The sequence below is a fragment of the Gymnodraco acuticeps genome, unplaced genomic scaffold (genome assembly GCF_902827175.1).
Source record: "Gymnodraco acuticeps unplaced genomic scaffold, fGymAcu1.1, whole genome shotgun sequence".
NCBI lineage: Eukaryota > Metazoa > Chordata > Actinopteri > Perciformes > Bathydraconidae > Gymnodraco > Gymnodraco acuticeps.
This window is the reverse complement of record NW_022990313.1, coordinates 2390548-2410846: the sequence shown is the minus strand read 5'-3', so window position 1 is coordinate 2410846 and position 20299 is coordinate 2390548. Positions and strand designations below refer to the sequence as shown.

Sequence of the window (20299 nt, the reverse complement as noted above, 5' to 3'; positions counted from 1 at the left end):
TATCACCGCTACTTTGAATGATTGTGGAACATAGCCTGATAATAAAGACATATTCATAATATTTAATAAAGAAGTGCTAATTAATGGAAAAACTTCCTTAACAGCTTAGTTGGAATTGGGTCTAAGATACACGTTGATGGTTTAGAAGAGAGAATCATTGAATTCAATTGTTCAAGGTTTGAAAAGCATTCTAGTTTTCTATTTAGTGTAATATTAGAGCTTACATTTCCGGGAGCTGTTGATAACACTATACTGGTCAAAGGCAAGAGGTCATTAATTGTGTTTCTAAGAGTAACAATTTTATCGTTAAAAGAGCACATAAAGTCATTGCTACTGAGTGCTATGGGAATAGAAGGCTCAATCGAGCTGTGGCTCTCTGTCAGCCTGGCTACAGTGCTGAAAAGAAATCTTGCATTATTCTTATTCTCATCTATTAAAGGTGGGGTAGGTAAGTTTAGGGTTGCCAACCGTCCCGTATTAGCCGGGACGTCCCGTATTAGCCGGGACGCCCCGTATTTGAGCCAAAAGGGGGGTGTCCCGTACGGGACTTTGTTTGTCCCGGACTCCCATGTAAAGGGCAAAAAAATAATAAAAATTCTGTTTGCGCGCAATGCAGTGTGTCTGGCTGCGTGCCTGTGTGTTTGTGTACTGTATGTGAAGGGCGCTAGGACCGCTCAGTTGACAGGGCAGCGTCTATCGTTATTCCAACCCAGTTTAGATTTTGCTTCCGCATTACGCAAGAACGTAGCTCTACGCGATAGCGTCATAGCCTTCTTCTTCGGCTGTTATAGCAACCTGGCGTTACATCTCTATGAGCGGCAAATATGAATCTGACAAGCGAAATACCGTCCTTTTAAACGCCCATAATTATAATTACAATTATACAATATAATATGACTGACGACCACACTTATGCAGTGCTGAGGTAATGTTATTTCATCATTTAATATTAATTCCTGATGGATATAAGAGGGATACATTAGCAAACATCTGTATATATAGCCTATATAATGTTTCGTTTTTTTGTTTGTCATATAACATATTAACGTTTTGACCTTCTGTTTAGGATGTAAAGGTATCTATTTAATATTTTATTTAATGTCTATTTTGTTATATAATACAACATATAACATTTGACATTAATAACATATAAACGTTTGTAAAATATAAAAATGAAATGTTGGGACATTTATAAAAATGTATTCCTTTACATACAAGTGCTTTCCAGAGGTGTAAGAAGTGATAAGATCTTGTACTGTACTTGAGTAAAGGTACAAGTACCAGAGTGTAGAAATACTCAAGTATAAGTACTAAAGTATTAGCATCAGAATAGTACCTGAATAACTATAGGCTCTTTTTTTTAAAATCTGTATTCAAATGTAGTTCCCTCTGTCAGCAATGTATCAACAACTACACACACATTTCTATCAGTATTTCTCTGTGTTGTGGTTGACATGATGATGACTGTTAGGAGTTAAGGGGAGAGGCTGAGCATCACCATGAAATGTGCAAATTGACATAAAAATGAATATAAGGGGGAAAAATGCTCCATGTTTTTTAGGCTGTAAACTTTAACTGTTATGTAAGCCAACTAGACAGACAGTGTATCACTCTTCCTCCTGTACATTAGCAGATAAAAGGCATAACATACTTGAATGAATGGTAAATAAAGAATGCTGGAAATAACTGCATCTCCATTAGCCTGTATGCTCTGCAGAGACTGCCTTCTTCATGTCGTGAATTGCAGCTGATGTTTTAATATGGCAATTGGCAATTTTACTTATACAACATTCGCAAGTTGCACATTTGACTCATACAGTAACCCACCTTCGAGTGATGCTCTAGTTTCTTCATGTTTTGTTTTTTTTCCCTCTTGCTTGCGCCGGACTGAAACTGTCTTTTCACCGACATCTCTTCACCTGTACTAGTGGCCGTATCAAAGCCGTGATTGGTCAGATGTCGATTCATTGCAACGGTGTCGGGTTACATACGTGCTCCCCTTGTCACCTCTCACTCTCGCGGAGGGTGCGCGGAGAACTGCGCACAGCAGCTGAGGTCCCTCTGGGCAAGGCGGGGCCCCATGCAGCCTGCGTGATTGGCCTGTAGGGCCCTGGTCTTACAACAAACAGGGGAAGAAAAAACACAGTTGGGTAAGCCCGTGAGTGGAGATCTGTCTCGGGTCTCTCTCTCTCTCTGTGTGTGTGTGTGTGTGTGTGTGTGTGTGTGTGTGTGTGTGTGTGTGTGTGTGTGTGTGTGTGTGTGTGTGTGTGTGTGTGTGTGTTGTGTGTGTGTGTTTGTGTGTGTGTGTGTGTGTGTGTGTGTGTGTGTGTGTGTGTGTGTGTGTGTGTGTGTGTGTGTGTGTGTGTGTGTGTGTGTGTGTGTGTGTGTGTGTGTGTGTGTGTGTGTGTGTGTGTGTGTGTGTGTGTGTGTGTGTGTGTGTGTGAGAGAGAGAGTGAGTCAGCTGATTGATGGGAAAATGCTGGGAAAATGGTTGGTTGAAGGATAACATTAAGTCTAATAATGATGTACCGTGCATGTTCACATCATGTATACTTTGCATTATTTAATACCATTTTTCAAATATTTATTTTTTAACATTTTGGACAAAATAGCCAATTGTACATCGAGGTGCCCAGATGTCCCTAGTGCCCACCTATCCGATTTGAACATGCTGTTGTACAATGTGATGTAGTAGCGCAGGTGTAAGACCATTGTGTTTGTAATGTGTTATAGGTATGCATAGTTTTCTATGCATTTTGAGGGTTTTGGGGGGTTTGACCCCCAAAAACATTTTCGAATCCTAGGGGCTGGCTCCCCAAAAAGAATTAAAAAACATAACCCTAACACCGAAATAAAGTAACAAAAAAAAGTAACTAAATCTGCCAGAAACCCGAAAATCTTCGCGCGCATGCGCGCGGGAGACACATGCATGTGTCTCGTTTCTCCATTTCTGGAAGTTGGCAACCCTAGGTAAGTTTAAGAAACCGGCTCGAGATACACTTTTTGTTATATTCCATGGAATGCTCTTAACATCCCGATATCAATGAATATAAAGAGCAACTTGCAGGGTTTTTTTTATTACTACATTTATGTTTAACCTTGCCTGAAAATTACAAATAAAAAAGTTAATGCAGGATTTGATATATTTTACAAGACATAAGGGCAGGAATTCAGAGGGAAAGGAGCCATTTTGAGCTCTGCTACTAAAAACTTTTTTTTAACGTCATACGTCACATGGGGGAGCAACTTTATCGGACTCCTTCTCTGCCCAATCCGCGGTAGTAGTTTGTAGTTGGTTTGAGCGGTTGTGATTAAGTGAGCTGGTATTTTTTCGGTAATTTTACATTGCATTTCACAATTTTTAATCATGGTGAGCTTGAGTTTGTGCAGGTTGCACAAACTCAAGCCTGTCAGGACATCGAGACCACAGTTTCCCTCACGGGAAAAGGACCGGAGCTAGCTTTCGTTCCTGGGTGCGTTGTGCGAGGTGCATCCACCTCCCTGCAGCACATACAGTACTCTCCACAGCTGAAGCCTATCAAACAAAGCGTTTATCAGGAAACCGTATTACATCTCTCTCCCCCCCTTCGCTCCTCTCTCTCCCCTCCGGTACACAGCACCGTAAGACGTAGTGTGGAGTTGCATTAGGTAACGCGAGATACGGCTGATACTTGCGCATTAGTTTCTGTTATGGATCAGTATCAACAGTCCTGCCAGTAACGTTACTGTATTATCAATACTACTTTAGTTATAGCCTGATATATGATAGCTAACTTTACAATGTTGTGATGTGAATGACGTTAGCTAACATTAACTGTCTGTAGCTAACGCCGGTCACTCACCAAGACAGCTCCACTGGTTCTCCTCACACCACAGCTCCATTTCTCGCCGATGGCCGTTATTTCTTCTAATCCTTGGCTGCTCCTGGTCTCTTGGACGCCTAGCAGGCTCATAATTATATGCATTTGAATATATATTTTCAACCTTTTCTGTGTCAAAACTAGCATTGTGATCCATGTTTATTAATATGTTAGACCGGCCGCTCTCCCCCATGTTACGTCACACGCGGGAGGTCACGTGGGGAGGCTTTTTTTATGCAGAAGTAAAAAATGTCTTACAAAAACGATGTCACTGTAGTGTATATTTCTTGGAAAATCTAGTGTATACATAATTTTCCTACACATTTATTCACTGGTGTGTCTAACCTGCAAGTTGCTCTTTAAGTGCTTTGACAAAAAATCCATAAAAAAACGTCATCTGTGGAAGCCGTGGTACTGTAAAAAGCACGACCAATCAATTTAGCCGGCCCTGGATGGCCTACCTGCCTGTCAGCCTTCCATCTGTGCACAAACTTATCATGTGTGCGTTTGTGTGTGTTCGAGGAGGGGCTCTGTTAGGAAGTGGCAGATTTTTTCCGGCTGTGTATTTTCAAATTCTAGCGCCCTCGAGCTGGTTTCTCCAAAATTACCTCCCAAACCTTTTAATGAAGGCTGCTCTCGCTTTACGCAGTGCTTTCTTATATTCATTGAGAGTAATATGCCAAATTAAACTGAGAGTCTTCAAGTTTAGTGGAACGCCATATCCCTCCAAGTTGTCTCGATTTTTGCTTTATTTTGCCGGTTTCGGCATTATGCCATGGATCTAATCTATATTGTTTTATTTTTCCTTTTTCAAAGGAGCAACAGAGTCTAATTTTATTCGCAGGGCATCTGTAGCACTATCAACAACATGATCAATTTGGGGTGGTGTACATTTTGTATAAGTTTCCTCCCTTACATGCAGACATGCTATCGAGTTATCCACCCTGCCTCCGACCTTTCTCCTCTGCCCCAAATGGTCCTGGACTCTAACCCCCCCCCACACACACACACACTTACACACACACACAACACCAGTCACTTTTCTGCCATCTCCGCTGAACACTTTAACATATTATTAACATTGTAAACTGTATTCCCCGGTTATCTAGGCCCTTTTTGTTTTTTTTGTTGTTTGCCACACTGTAGGACCTTGAGAAACAATATTTCTGGATGTACAACATGTAGAATTCTTGACAATAAAGCTGACTTTGACTTTTGACTTTGAGTTAAGTATTGATGGAATCTCTTCCTTAAATGTGGCTATAGCACTAACAGATAGGTTTCTGCTGCAAGAGCTTTTGACTAATGCTTTGTAGTCTAGTAACAGTACTTCGAAAGTTACCAAAAAATGGTCGGATAAAGCAGGATTTTGCGGTTCGACTAATAGTTGCTCAATTTCAATACCAGAAGTCAGAACAAGGTCGAGAGTGTGATTATAACAGTGGGTTGGTTTATTTACACTCTGACGGAAACCAATATAATCTAATATAGAGTTAAATGCAACAATAAGGCTATTTTTACCGTCGTCAACATGAATATTAAAGTCACTTACGATAATTACTTTATCTGTTTTAAAGGGAGGCAATCCTCATGTCACGCATTTTTAAATAATTATCATCCGATAAAACAGACCAGTCTCTGCCAGTCTTTTTTTTCTTTTTTTTTATCCGATGACGTTATCAGTGATTTTAAGCTGATTAATTACCGAAATAACATCAACCCTGTGGGCGGCGCCATTTTGACGAGTCACATGACTTATTTTACCGGAAGTGACGTGAACTATGCGTTTGGTGTCGAGGACAAATTGACGTATGTGCTTTGTTCATGTTGTTTACTCTAGTTACTCTCACAATTCTATTGAAATATGCCTCATTGTATCGCGAAACATTGCCACAATTCGGATAGGAACAATCCACGGAATGCTCGGTTCCATCTATTGCCAACGGGTAAGCGTAGGAAGTACGTTCGGAGGCAGTGGCTAGCGAAATGTGCTCGGCCCGAAACGAAAGATCCACAGGCGCATGTATGCAGCGAACATTTCAAGTTTCCGGACGACTACTCTGAGAGTATGATGAAACATAAAATGGGATTTATTAATCACCCATTACTTAATGGGGATATAGTGCACTGCCAATGCCAGCCAGCGTAAACACATTACGCAGCAGACTTTACTTATTGTTTACTACGTAAGGAAGCAGGAATTGCAGGACCCAGAGCGCACGGAGCACAGAACGGACAGCAGATAACGGAATTGCAGTTTTATTGCTTATAGATTATCAGAACATTTCAAAGGGGACACAGCCACATTGGATATTAACCTATGGATTAACTACATCATCGTTTTTATCGTTGTAATGCCATTGAAGACCAGTTTAGACCAGGCAAAGACGAAGGTAAGCCATGTTAGCCTAGCGCATGTTAGTACCTAGCGCCACTTGTTTTGATGTACGTTTTTGTTGATAACGTCGCAAGTTTATATCTTTCAGTGTTGAGGTGAGCACCGTTATATTCTGTGTCTTTACGATCATAAACGATGTGTTGGATGTGCAGCTAGGATAAGTAATAAGGGAGCTAGGAGTGATTTTCGGTGCAGTAATATGCCCCGAGCATTTTTTGCTCGGGGCTAATTCAGAGGCTCACTGTTAGCATTGTGTGGTTTTTTTTGAAGAAAAAAATGAAAAAGATCAGTTAAATTAGTTTTTTTCCCGTTATATGGATATCAAATATTCATAGTTTATTAAATATTAAGGTTCCTTAAACGTTGTTTCCTGCAAATGACGCGATTTCGGCCCCGGAACCGGGTCCGTGGGGCCTAAGAGGATAGAGTATGTTTTTTGTTTTTTTTACAGTTGTATTTGGATGGAATGAATACCTATAGTGATAATTCAAAGTAATAAAATGATTTTTACAGTGAAAAAGGTCAAATGGAACTGATGGTTCCCAAATTACCCAGAGGTGAGTCCGCCTGGACTTTATTTTTCTAAACTTCTTCCTCGGCTGACGAGTCCGAACTCAAATACTCCGCCATGTTTTCGTCGAATGAGCTGTTCGTGTGTTTACAAAGTGAACGCATAGATAACGTCACGACCTAGTTTTTCGGATCATGTGACTACCGAAAATGGCAGCTGCCTGACGGAATATACAGGTTTTGATAAAAAAACAGCTATAAAATCATTATTTACCGGGGAATATCGCTGATTTCTTCAGGGTATGGTTTAAACATAATGTTTCACTAAATACTGACGTTTTTATTAACTATCTAATGACTGGAGCCTTCCTTTAAGTACCAAAGTTGATAAAAACTCAGATAATTCTGATAAGAATTCTGAATAAGGACCTGGTGCACGGTACACTGTAACAAATAAGATTGGCTGCAAAGTTTTCCAGGTCGGATGCATAAGACTAAAAACAAGGCTTTCAAAGGAGGTATAATTTAATTTTGGTTTTAGTACTCAAGTAAACTTGAGTTAAAGATTGCTTCCTCGAGGAATATGAGTATTGATATGGCTGGGTGGAGTGGCCTCATTTACAGATGTAGCACTCCAGATAGGACTCACATGGGTGTGTCCCAGTCAAAAGCCCAGCGGATGCCAGTGGCTGGGGGTGTTGCCAAATTGCTAGAGGGCGTTGCCCAATTTCCCCATTTGTTCATTTACAGGATTTAACCATGAGATGGAGCTTAATTCACAAGTACACAAAGACAACTGGGTGTTGATGAACTTAGTCTGTTTGCAATGTTTGCAGCTCTGCAGTTGTGTTTGTTGAATACTGTAGCATTTAATCACTTATTTGTTATGGTTTTCACAGGCTACACTGTAAACCCCAACAGTACTACTAACTCATAAGTATTATGGGTACTGCAATCAAAACCAAATATCAAGTCAATCGAACAATAAACTTATACGTTCTTTTAACGAAAAGTGCTGTTTAATTTTATGTGAATCATAGTTTATGAGTGAATATTCAAATTTGAATTAAAACTTCTGAGTGAACAGTCACGCAGCGTCTGACGTCATTACGTCATGATGTTGCGATGAATCGAGAAAAATCCATCCAACATGGCGGCTCTTGCAAGCGAAGGGATTCCACACATGGTTTAACTTGTAAGTACCAAAATAAGTCGTTAAAATTGTTTTTCTTGTTATAATATTGTAAGGATATACCACCCGAAGATTATATGTGATCGTTAGACCCCATTGTTTAATTCAGAGTTACGTGCAGAGCGTGCAGTTACCGGCTGCTTCGCGCTATTTTTTTAATTTCGGACTGCCGGTTAAGTACTGTAAGGACGTTAACGTTAGAGCAGCAGCATGTTAACTTTAGCTAGAAACTCCTATTAGTCAACGGCAGCCCTACTGTTTAAAAGTGTGTTTCTTACTGGTGCTTATTAACGCTATTATCTGGTAAATGTGATGTAATTCCTGAATATTCTTGAATTAAGCTAGTAGCTAGCTAGAGCTGTTTTGCACAATTACGTTGATGCTAGTAACAGTAAGCTAATGAAAACGGCAAGCTTGTATTAAAACTCTGCACATTTATTTTTGCCGTAGGGTGAAGCTGGTGCATAGCAGTGAGACTCCTCAATATTCAAGGTAACTTATTGCTAACCCATAGCTACTGTGTTCTGTTTTTTTATTTAATTATTTTAGATCTTTTTTCCAGTAGCTTTATTTATTTAATTAGGTATTCAGAACATTAAACAGAACTGGCCTTTCTACAGTAATCCGATCATCATGCTTTGTTGAAGTTTCATGGTTGAAATGGTTCAATGGAGTGTAAGGACGTTAACGTCAGAGCAGCAGCATGTTAACTTTAGCTAGTAACTCCTATCAGTCAACGGCAGCCCCACTGTTTATAAGTGTGTTGCTGGTGCTTAATGTTATCCGCTATTATCTGGTAAATGTGATGTTATTCCTGAATTAAGCTAGTAGCTAGCTAGAGCTGTTTTCCACAATTACGTTGAGGCTTACACACAGGCATGTTTGCTAGTGACAGTAAGCTAATGAAAACTGCAAACTTGTATTAAAACTCTGCACATTTCTTTTTGTCGTAGGGTGAAGCTGGTGCATAGCAGTGAGACTCAAGATTCAAGGTAACTTGAACAGAACTGGCCTTTCTACAGATCCGATCATGCTTTGTTGAAGTTGCATGGTTGAAATGGTTCAATGGCATGGAAGTGCAAAGTGTGTGCTGTCTCGTCAGACACCCGGGTTCAGTTATTTAGGCACTATCGTTTGAAGCATAGCCAGTACTCAATAGTTAACCCTTTGCCATTTGTCTATGACTCTTGCATTTTTTACATTTCAATCATTTATCATTGCAGGAAGTTGAGAAAAGTGAGAAGAACCTCATCTTGATAGAAAAGCTCATGCAGACGACTTTTGCCCTTCGTCGCCAGGAGATCGTTCAGGAAAATCCCTTGGTCGGGGACTTTTTAGAGAAATGGCTGGCCCTCCGGATGGAATCACAGGTAAAACACAGACGCTCTCAGACGTTTTAATCTGTCTCTTTTCTGCCCCTTGTCACATCTTTCTCATAGTCTGCACACCGTTTCCCAATTTTGCTTGCAAAAACTGCCTACTTTGCACACAATAGAACAGTGTTGTTGTTCAATGTTAATTATAAAACAATATTTATTTTTATAATATAAATAATAATACAAATTAAATGAATACTTTGAATATGATCATGTTGCAATATATTTTTACGGAAACAACAAAACAGGTTGCATCACTAATCATTTTACAGTTGCATATCCATTAATGATCTTTATACATTTGTGTGTTCCTGTAGGTTTGTGCCGAGTTTCACCGAATCACAAACGTCAACCTACGGAACCAGTTATTTTCTGACCTAGACGGACACACCCTGCGACTGATTGCCTTGCACAGGCAGAAGGCGGCACGCACTGGCAAGGTATCTGAGGCCCTGCGTGAAATCCTAAGGATTTGTGATCTCCAGGTGAGTTTAATAGAAGTTTGGTCCAAATCAAGTTTTTCCAATGACAGCCGAGGCTAAATTACTTGATTGGAACACACCATAGTATCAATGCTTATTTACTTTTACACATAACCACATTCATTAAAATTCACAAATAATAAACAGATAATGTAAAATATATTGGATTGCATTTTTCAGAAGAGTATCACAAATATAACAATAACAAATAGGGGGGGAAAAAATATTTTAAATTATTAATTTAATTTGACAACAATCAAAAATAAATATGTATATATTAATTTAAAAAGCCATTGCTTTTTAATTATGCTAGTTTTTGCTTGTCTTTCCAGGAAGTACAGGATGTCCACATGAAACGCAATGCAGCCCTTCGAGCCCTCCCGTTATACCTGTGTGAGGAGGACCCACAGTTCTTCAAGTCTTGGAGCGTAAGTATTTAGTGCACTCAAAGTACTGCTAGTGAGGTCAGAATGTGTGCTTGTAAGAAACTGTTTCGCTATTTTACCCTTCCAGTTAAAAAAACAAACAGATGGGAGCAATCCAAAATATTTTCAGATATATAAAAGAAAGGTTCACCTAAACACATTTTTGAAATACCTTCCTATATACTTACCTGTTGAGGAATATGTGAATGAGATTGTTTAGTTACTTCAAGTCAACCTTACAGTTGGACTCTATGCATTTCCAGGCAGAGGAGGTGGACCGGCCAGACATCACCAACACACCGGTTGCTATTGTCAGCATGGTCACCGAGAGCACTCCAATTCAAGTTGATCTCAGTCCAGCAAGTACTGCTATTCTGTTGGAAGGTGATTTCGTCATCAGCAATATCCGCAGGATGGCGGATTCCTTTGCATTGTTGTTTGGCTTGATGTACGTGTTACATTTGGACTACCCCAAGAAACTCATCAACACTTTCACTTTCATACAGAAAGTGCTGATGGGCCTTGATGATGGTAAACCACTGAAGCCCTGCATACTCAATCTAAAAAATTGACCTGTTACTGAAAAAGTAGGCCGTGTTACAGGTTGAAACTTTGCACATGCCAATGTTTGTTTTGCACAGTTAAAGGTGGGGTAGGTAAGTTTGAGAAACCGGCTCGAGATACACTTTTTGTTATATTCCATGGAATGCTCTTAACATCCCGATAGCAATGAATATCTGAAGTGCTTTGACAAAAAATCCATAAAGAAGTGTCATCTGTGGAAGCTGTAGTACTGTAAAAAGCACGACCAATCATCTGAGCCGGCCCGGCTAAAATAACTGGATGGCCTACCTGCCTGTCAGCCTTCCATCTGTGCACAAACTTATCTCGTGCCCTCATTGGTCATGTGCGCGTTTGTGTGTGTTGGAGGAGGGGCTCTGTAAGGAAGTGGCAGATTTTTTCCGGCTGTGTATTTTCAAATTCTAGCACACTCGAGCGGGTTTCTCCAAAATTACCAACCCCACCTTTAATTCGTTGCTTAAAGCAGTTGAATGATGTTTACATTGGGTAGAATGTCTAAATCTACCTCAGTTGTTCATGTTTTCACTGAAAGTGCTGATGGTCCTTGATGGTGGTAAACCACTGAAACCATGTGCCTACAGTTGTTCATGTTTGCACTTTAACTGCTATGGCACGCTGTTTGAGTATTTATTTCATATCCTTGATATCAGACAGCAATTACCTACACTAACTGGCTCTTTGATTGCACTTGTTAGATATATGGTCACACTAGTTTGACATTCTGCTTTACTAGTTGAATAACACATTATACTAGTCACTCTTTTTCAGCCACTAGTGGCACTTTTGTCTGACTAGTTACTACATAAGCCTTACTAGTGATGCCAGGAGCAGCACTAAAGTCCCAACTTGTAAGCTTTTTTGATGAACTAGTGACCCTCTGACCGTACTAGTAACACTAAAGTTAACAGCACTGCAAAAACTCAAATTGGGACTGTAGTGCTACTAGTGCTGCTCGTGGCGTCACTAGTAAGGCTTATGTGGTAACTAGTCGGACAAAAGTGCCACTAGTTGCTGAAAAAAAAAGTGACTAGTATAATTGTGTATTCTACAAGTAAAGCAGAGTGCCAAACTAGTGTGACCATATATCTAACAAGTGAAATCAAAGAGCCAACTAGTGTAGGCAGCTGCCGTCTGATATCAAGGATATGGAATACATACTCAAACGGCTTGCAAAACTCCTTGAAATGTTTCTTTTTACAAATAGAAAATATAACTAATTTGTATTAATTTTCCTTTTTTGTGAACAATAAGTACCTTTTGAAAAATGTATTTTAATTTCTAATTATTTTATTTTGAAATGTGACTTAGTTTGATGGTCTTAAAAAAAAAAGTGTTGCAGTAAGAAATTGCATGTTTTAGAATTCATGTTATGATTGGATGAACAATTTAAGACTGAATACATTTAAAAAAACTAAAGTCTACAGAAGTTGTTGAAGTTCTTTGAGTATTTTGTACTTAAATAAATAAGAAAATATTGGCCAATGAGTTATCTAGAAATATATTTGTTGATTTCAATATTCATGCAATTAAGTACTTTTGCATCAAACTAATTCATTATGGAAAAATTAAAATGTTTAAATGTGTCGAACAATGTTTATAAGTACAGTATACTTAAATAATACACAAATAATAATTAAAGTTTTAAGTTTAACACTAGAACCGCCAACGGGTACATTTTACCCGTAGCAGTATTTTGATTGTATGTAACTTTTTTTCAATAACATATTAAAGTCTCCCAGTCTGTGACTTTTCTGAAAGTGTGTTATGTAGCACCCTCTGTTGTTAACAATTGTCAATATGAAGTGAGATTGAAAAAATCGCCCAAAAAAAAGCCATTTATACCTATATCCGCCAGCGGGTAATATTTACCTCATAGAAAATGCAGCGTAAACATGACGTGTTGCTATAGCAACATCTTTTGTCTACTGCGGTTCCTTATAGATAGAGAGATAGATTGATAGATTGATAGATGGATAGAGAGATAGACAGACAGATAGATAGTTATAGATAGTGTAACATCTTGGAGAATACAAGATCTTGGATGGCTGAGCTCACGTTGAGGACGTAATGCATGCAGGTTACGTGCCAGTTGAATAAAGATGGACACTCGGAATGAGAGAAGTAGTCCGCGTCGTCTGTTTATGTAGACAATTATATGTCCATAGAACAGAACATTACAGATGGATCGATAGATAGTTATAGATAGATAGATAGAGAGATGTGTACCTAAACAAAACACAAGTCTAACACCAAACGTTTAAATCAGCACTCTTAGCGATATTTTATACTTCATGTTATCTGCACAAACTATGTCATATGAAAAGCTGAGAGTCCACAGATTCTATTGGTATAAATGTCATCCCTGTGCGATCAAAACTCACTGTTCTGTATGATAAATAAAAGAACATTGTACCTTGAAAATCAATAGCGGGTACATTTTACCCGTTGGCGGTTTTAGGTATACAGCGACCTCTGGCGGTTCTAGTGTTAAAGGTCCCATGTCATGGCCATTTCCACTGATCATAATTCCATTGTTGAGGTCTACTAGAATATATTTATACTGTGCAATTTTCTAAACTCACATTGTTTCGCATACAGCATCTCTGTAAACTACGTGTATTCACTCTCTCCACTAAACGGCTCGTTGCAGCTCTTGCCACCCCTCCCTGTGAGCCCAGTGTGCTCCAATTGGTCAGCTCGGCCCCTCTGTTCTGATTTGTCAACCACCAGAGAGGCTCTGCCCCTGTTGACATCTGCCGTAAAGTGGTTTAGCGGGTACTTAGCCCACTTAGCCCATGGTATTTTTTCGGCTCTGAGCGGAGTAGCAGAAATGAAATGGCGTCAGTAAAGCCATATATGTACGAACCGGAGTCCGACCCTGAGAGTGAAACGGACCGTGATGGACCTGATCCACCGTCCCAAACAAGAATACAGCAGGCGGTTTCACAGTGGAACGTTTTAATTTTGTATAGCTGCTACATTTCAGATGTAATGTTAGAACTTCATCATTTATCTACATCACAGTAACAAGTGTGTCCGCTGACTAACCAAACTTTCCAACTGTTATTTAGGTGCACGTGTGGAATCTGCGCAGTAATGCCTACCGAGGTGGAAGACCTCTGTTGCAGGGAGATTAGAAAGGTGACAGTGTAGTGCCGATGAAAGGGAGTCGGGGGCGGTGTGTTTAGAATCAGGTAAAATACATGTCTGCTCTGTCTGACAAGCTAGGAATGACAAGCTAAACCTAAGAGCACACACTAAAGGGTCCGTGTGGCAACACTATACCAAAGGTGAATTATGGTCAAAACAGGGTGTCACCACAACAAATACAAAAACACCAACAGTAGCACACAACATTATATACACCATACATACTTGTCAAGTCAATAGACTATATGCCCTTTTATTTATTCTATAGTAATTGAATGTTTATTTTGTAAACCTCGCCATAGTTGGATTTAATTGCTAAACGTATTATGTTACAAATATCTTATCCTCCTATAGGTTTTAACACGAATGCACCAAGTCCCAGAACCCATTGTGTGCATGGTTGACCACCCCGGACTAGAACCAAACTGCCTCAATCCCTACACCCTGCAGAACCTCCACAATATTTATCGGTTTGATTATGGACCTTTGAGGCGTAGAACTGAAGAAGAGTAAGTTATTTTTAGCTATAATAAACTACTACTGGATTAGATGAAAAATCAAATAATGGTTTGCTATATATGAATGATCTAGGAGCAAATAATTCAGGGAAGAAAGGCTATCAAGTAGTTCCATCAAACTTTATTTTGATAAATGTACAAATTGATCATGTGTACATTACACACTGTATGAGATAAGATGGACCTTTATTAATCCCTGTGGGGAAATTCAGTTGTTCAAGCAGCCAGAGGGTAAGGGTGAAAAACAGGACAGCACATATATGTTATCATCCATTCCTCCTCTTATAGGCATCTGGCCTATCGCAGCTTCGTAAGCTGGTGCTGGGGCTTTTTGGGAGGAGGAATCAGAGTGGTCATCCCGTCGTGTGTGGTCCGCCGGATACGCCAGGAGTTCCCTGATCTGGCTGGACAGTACGTGGGCTTCCGACCGCCCCTAGACTAAAACGTGAGACATGGCGGGCTACCACTTCCTCCTTTGAGGGCCTGTCAAATTGAGTGGACAGGTCTTTTGGGATGTTGATTTTATTCATCTCCTCCACAAAGGGTGTTGGGTCCTCAAAGACTTCTTCAAACACCAGCCTCATCAGCTCACCCACATACACTGAAAAATATAACATTCATATATTAGGGCCGGGACTCGATTAAAAAAATTAATCTAATTAATTAGAGGCTTTGTAATTAATTAATCGAAATTAATCTCATTTTTAATCACATATAAATATTTGACCTGAGAACAGTGAGAAGCAATTTTTTTCACATGGATTTTAGTATACCATTAGGCGCATTCACACCGCAGTACTTTTCCCACAAAGGTTCATGAGAACTCTTTGAACCTGGTGGTGGATTAGGCAAATGAAGCCGTTGACGTCACTTCTTCTTCTTCTGCTGCTTTGGGTTTACTGGCAGGCCGCAAACCACCCAAAGTCCCCGGCCGGAAGTCCCCGGAGTTGGGGACTGGCTTCAGTAGAAGCTGCTGGGACTCCCAGCAGCTTCTACTGAAGCCTTCCGAGTAAATCGCCAGAATGCCGACACCTCCTCATCTCCACCGCTCCCATGTTTTATTTTGTGTTGCCATAAGTTAGTCTCTCTGCGTTTCTGCGCTGGGCTAATGCTAATGCTAATAATGCTAATACGAGGATAATAAAATGGCGGCTTCACAAAACTTTTTGGGAGTTTTACGGGGCTTGGTTTGCAATCCGCCCAGCCAATCAGAAATATAGCTCTTTTCTCACAAGAGAGCTGTACGAAAGTCCCTGCTCTATAGCAGCTCTCTGCTCTCTAGCAGGGACTTTCGTGGGGGTAAAAAGGTTCTCATGAACTAATTTTAGTACCGGCTCTTTTTGGTGTGAACGCGATAAAAGAGGCTAACGTCCACGCTAGCTTCCACGCTAGCTGCTATATGTTTTGCATTGAGGTGATACTTGAGGCTTGATGTGCTGCGGTGATATGCGAATTGCTTTTTGCATAATTTGCACACAACCGTGCTCTTATCGACGCTTCCATCCGTCCGTTTTTTAAAACAACATTTCCCACTGTTGTTCACTGTGGTTTGTTGTTGTCTGAAGTCATGAACGTTAGTTGGTGCTCCAGTATAATCGGTACGCCTGAAACTCATCCAGTGAGAAACGTTCCGCGGTGCAAAAATAAGTGCGATTAAAATGCGTTAATTTTTGTGTAATTAATTAATCTTAATTAACGCGTTACAGTCCCGGCCCTAATAATAATTAATTATATACACTTATTCATTTCTCTTTTATTCTTTCATTGTACAGATTTGGTCTCCCCTGGTGGTGTAGTTGCTAGAAAATCTTCAGCTGATCAGTTTTCCACTTGTGGATAATAGCAGGCTCCAGATAATGCCTAGCATGCCTCCTGAAGGTCTCTTACTGGAAGATCTCCAACTGCATGGCTCTGCATATCTATGAATAAATAGAAAAACAGGACAAGTATTTGAAAAAGTCCACTTCTGTCATTTTTCATATGCTATGGATGTAAGATGGTAAAATACCTTTTTTAGTTGGAAGAAGGAAGCACCAGTGAAGTATGTAGCAGGAGATAATTGTAAGTTGCCAACCGGGGTACTTCCAATGATGGGCTGGCTCTCCCATTGTCTGAAGTAAGTGCAGTTTGGACAACGCTGTTTGGACGCCACAAAAGTCCCATTTTTCCGTTTTTGGACATCACAGTCTGTCTTAAAAAACGGACATTTTTCAAACAGCTGTCCGAGGCAGCTTTAAAACACAATGTACTTTGCGTCACTGTGCGTGGATCGTGTCTGAAGTCTAATGTAACAAAACAAAATTAACAATACATGTTCGATGTCAACTCTGAACCACAGTAATAGTAATGTGTACCAAATATACCAAACTTACGATACGTCAGATTCTTCTACAGTATCATCAGGGTGGTAACTCGAATCCAGAGTCTCTTCAAATTCAATCAAAGTCTCTCCTTGTTCCTGCTCCAACTCTAGTCGAGGTCTCTTGCTAGATCCCAATCCTGGGCCCTTTATTGGTGTAGAGGACAAGGGGATTTCTGTGTAGGTGGAAGTTTTAGTGCCAACACTTTTGAAAGACACCGTGGCCTGGATGCCTGTTAATAAAAAGGGAAAAGTACATAAATACTATGTACATTAGATAAGACACTAATACATTGTAAAAGGCCAACAACTTGTGTACATCTGACAGATTAATTCATGAAAAATGTACAAACTACAAACAGCACTGTATTTCTTGTAGTCATAACAGTATTTCTGTGATATACAATAATATCAAATAAGGTTTTATTTATAGAGCATATTTCAAAAAGATTTTTGGTCGAGCCCAAGTGCTGTACATGTAATAAAAGCACAATTAAGGTAATGTATCTGTGATTTGTTAGTGTTATAGTCTACCTTTGCTTCTCACGTGGGCCGATTTCAGTGTTCCCCGGGCCAACTGTGTAGCAACAGAAATGGCGGACACTTTACATTCCACTGTCTGTGTTCCCACAGACCGTGTCTCAACCCTCTGAGTTCCCACACAAACAGTCTGTGGACGGTCTGTTTGACATCCGACTGTACTGGAGCAGTTGTGTTCTGTTAGAAATTAAAATCAATGTTGGTATGGCGTAATTTGAATTAAATACACTATTTAATTTAAATCAGTTTTATTCTGAAAAACCGGAAGTTCACTAACTATTAACTTAATACTTTTATTCTGACAATTATTCATTTCCGGTTAGCATTAGCATGTGGCGAAATGCTGCATTTTCAAACCGTGAATCAAAGGTGAAATGACATGTGATGTTGTACACTGAGCACACTGGGTTTAGCAATCATTTATTACCGCTGAATAACGTTTATTAGGAAATGTTTAAATAACCACAGACACCAGAATGATATAATTTAACAACAGAAAAAGGCAGAAATTGCATTGGACCCGCCCCCGACGACGCCGGCCAATAGGAGAAGACCTCCGATGATAACAGGAAGAGCAAGCCAAGGATTGACCTCTTTCTACCGGCTGACCTGGACTGACCGGGCGGATGAGGAGAGCGCCTCCACTCGCACATTTCATTTTGTACTGTACACCACCGCATCTTTTGTGTAATTAAATGCTGTTAACTTTTATAAGCTTCCCTTGACTCTTTTCAGTCTCTCCTGCCTTCGGGGTTATAGAATACACTAATAATACACTTTGCCTGCAGAAAATGAGTTTTTGGCTGGGCCTAAACGAAAGGTGAGACAGTTACCTGTTTAATTCCGTGGTGATTGCGAGTGGTGTGGAGATTGTATATAGTGTTTCTATTCGTCTCTGTTGTATCTTCGGCGCCGCCCGATTAATGTGAATATTACATAGTATTAAGACCTTCTGGTGAGGCACTAGGTTTTATCTGGGATAGGGTTCACATTGTGTTAAATACCTCTGGGTAGGTACCAGACCTGATCTGTTTTACACTGGACTGGGTCCATTCATGTTAGTCTATATGTTTGATGTGTTAAACCTGCGTAGTCTGGTTTAATAACGTATATTGTGTGGAGTTTTTAAGCCAAAAAGTATATTTTTGTGTGATCTTCTAAGCCGAAACGATTGTGTACAAGATTGGTATGAGATCGGCTTTTAAGGTCAGCATCTATATAATTTAGAGCTAAGATAAATGAAGATTGTTTTGTTTTGTATTGTCAATCAGTGTGGTTATTTATATGCAGATGTTGAGTGTTTCCATTGTTCTCCTTCCCCCAGTCACATGCGGTTAATGCTATACTGCTAAGCTAGCCAGTTAGCATTACTAGATGGTGAAATACTTCGAGTAAAGATACAACCGGTAACTACTGATTAAATACACAGGGATGGTGTAGATGAACGTTGAGAGTAGATTGAGTTGTTTTGTTTTTCATGCTTTTCAAAGAAAGTAATTTGAACTTTATATTTTGAGGAAATAAACAGGAAGTAGGTTTATGAACCGGAAGTACTAGTTGATACATTTGAGAGGAGTTACAAATAAAACAGCTCCCCTAGCGGACATAATAACTATTACAGTTAATACATTCTTCACCACACAGATAAAGATTACATGTGGTTTCTTTGAATTGAAGTATTGTAGTTAACACATTTTATGACATTTGCATAATTTCATAAACTCAACTTGAGTATACACTGTCCACGGTTTATTTGGATTTGCACCATATTCCTATTTTCATATTACAAAGTCAAAACCATACACTGTGCATTTTTATTTATTTGTTCAGATTTTGAAAATTTGCATAATTTCAAATTTTTTATTTAATTTGTCTAATTTAGATTTTCCAATCTCAGTTTTACAACATTTCAATTTATTTTTCAAAAAAATTGAAAAAATTACCAGATTTTAAAGTTAAGTTCAGATGACATATGATATATTTATAAAGAATACAAGGGTACTATTCAGAGGATTAGTAATTCATTTTGATAACTTAATAATATTATCCGTGTACTTAAGAAACATGTCGCCAGAGTTAAGAGCACTCACAGTGCCAGGCACAACTGCAGATATTAAGGCGAGAGTAAACATCAGATCAGATGCTTTAACGTGTCCAAGTCATAGACAGAAGACATGGAACCAAATAGAGAAACTGTTGGAACAGTGGCAAACGAGAGGATTGATTCCAGCAGATGATCAACCTGGACCAACGGAAGCCCATAGAAAAGCTGTAGTTGAACATGAGAATGCTGAATACCTACAACAGGAAAAAGCATGGATCAAAGCCGTACAAACCCCTTGGTATGGACCTGCTAAAAGCGCTATGAAAAAGCTGAAAAAAAGAAAAATTAGGGTTACATGTCTGTTAATCCATCTGACATCCATCGCAGAAGATCTGCCAGTAAATGAAGACACAGCAGAAATGACAAAAGAGGCTCCACTTATCCAAACTCCAAAGCAGTATCCAAGCCTGACCGAAGTGTCTCCTCCAGACATATCAGAGAACAACCCTTCTCACCAAGCTTCGATTCAAGCCCCAAATGAGCAAGAATTGGCGTATGAGGTAAGAATCCTATCCAGTGTCAACCAGCTGATGGAAGAACTCGGCAGAAGAATGGAAGCAGAACTCAGCAGAAGAATGAAAGCAGAACTCGGCAGAAGACACGAAGAACTCGACAGAAGAATGGAGGAACTCGACAGAAGAATGGAAGAGGAGCTCAACAGAAGCATTGAAGCAGAACTCATCAGAGGAATGGAAGAGAGACGAAAGGCAGATGAAGCCCATAATGACATTATTGAAGAAAGACGGAAGGCAGTTGAAGCCCATAATGACATTATTGCAGAAAGACAAAGGGAGGAAGATAAA

At 39.6% G+C, this 20299-nt stretch overlaps 1 protein-coding gene and 1 long non-coding RNA gene across 6 annotated transcripts; one reads left to right on the top strand and one right to left on the bottom strand.

Moving 5' to 3' along the window:
• The first annotated feature begins 7887 nt into the window (after nucleotides 1-7887).
• On the top strand, nucleotides 7888-11007 carry LOC117550472. Of its 5 annotated transcripts, none has more exons than XM_034222907.1 (7): nucleotides 7900-7963; nucleotides 8411-8452; nucleotides 8914-8952; nucleotides 9184-9330; nucleotides 9654-9821; nucleotides 10151-10246; nucleotides 10507-11007. In XM_034222907.1, the coding sequence occupies exons 4-7, from the start codon at nucleotides 9229-9231 to the stop codon at nucleotides 10813-10815; spliced, it is 675 nt and encodes a 224-aa protein (XP_034078798.1). In that variant the 5' UTR covers nucleotides 7900-7963; nucleotides 8411-8452; nucleotides 8914-8952; nucleotides 9184-9228; the 3' UTR covers nucleotides 10816-11007. The 5 variants fall into 5 exon arrangements, with proteins under 5 accessions (XP_034078799.1, XP_034078798.1, XP_034078800.1 ...); XM_034222911.1 differs by having other exon boundaries at nucleotides 7912-7963; nucleotides 9259-9330; XM_034222908.1 differs by lacking the exon at nucleotides 8411-8452 and having other exon boundaries at nucleotides 7888-7963.
• Nucleotides 11008-16126: 5119 nt separating this feature from the next.
• Nucleotides 16127-17556, bottom strand: LOC117550403. Its single transcript, XR_004569629.1, has 4 exons — nucleotides 17387-17556; nucleotides 16866-17085; nucleotides 16502-16684; nucleotides 16127-16412 (listed from the first exon to the last, which is right to left on the bottom strand). It is a non-coding gene; the product is annotated as an uncharacterized LOC117550403 (long non-coding RNA).
• Nucleotides 17557-20299: the final 2743 nt, after the last annotated feature.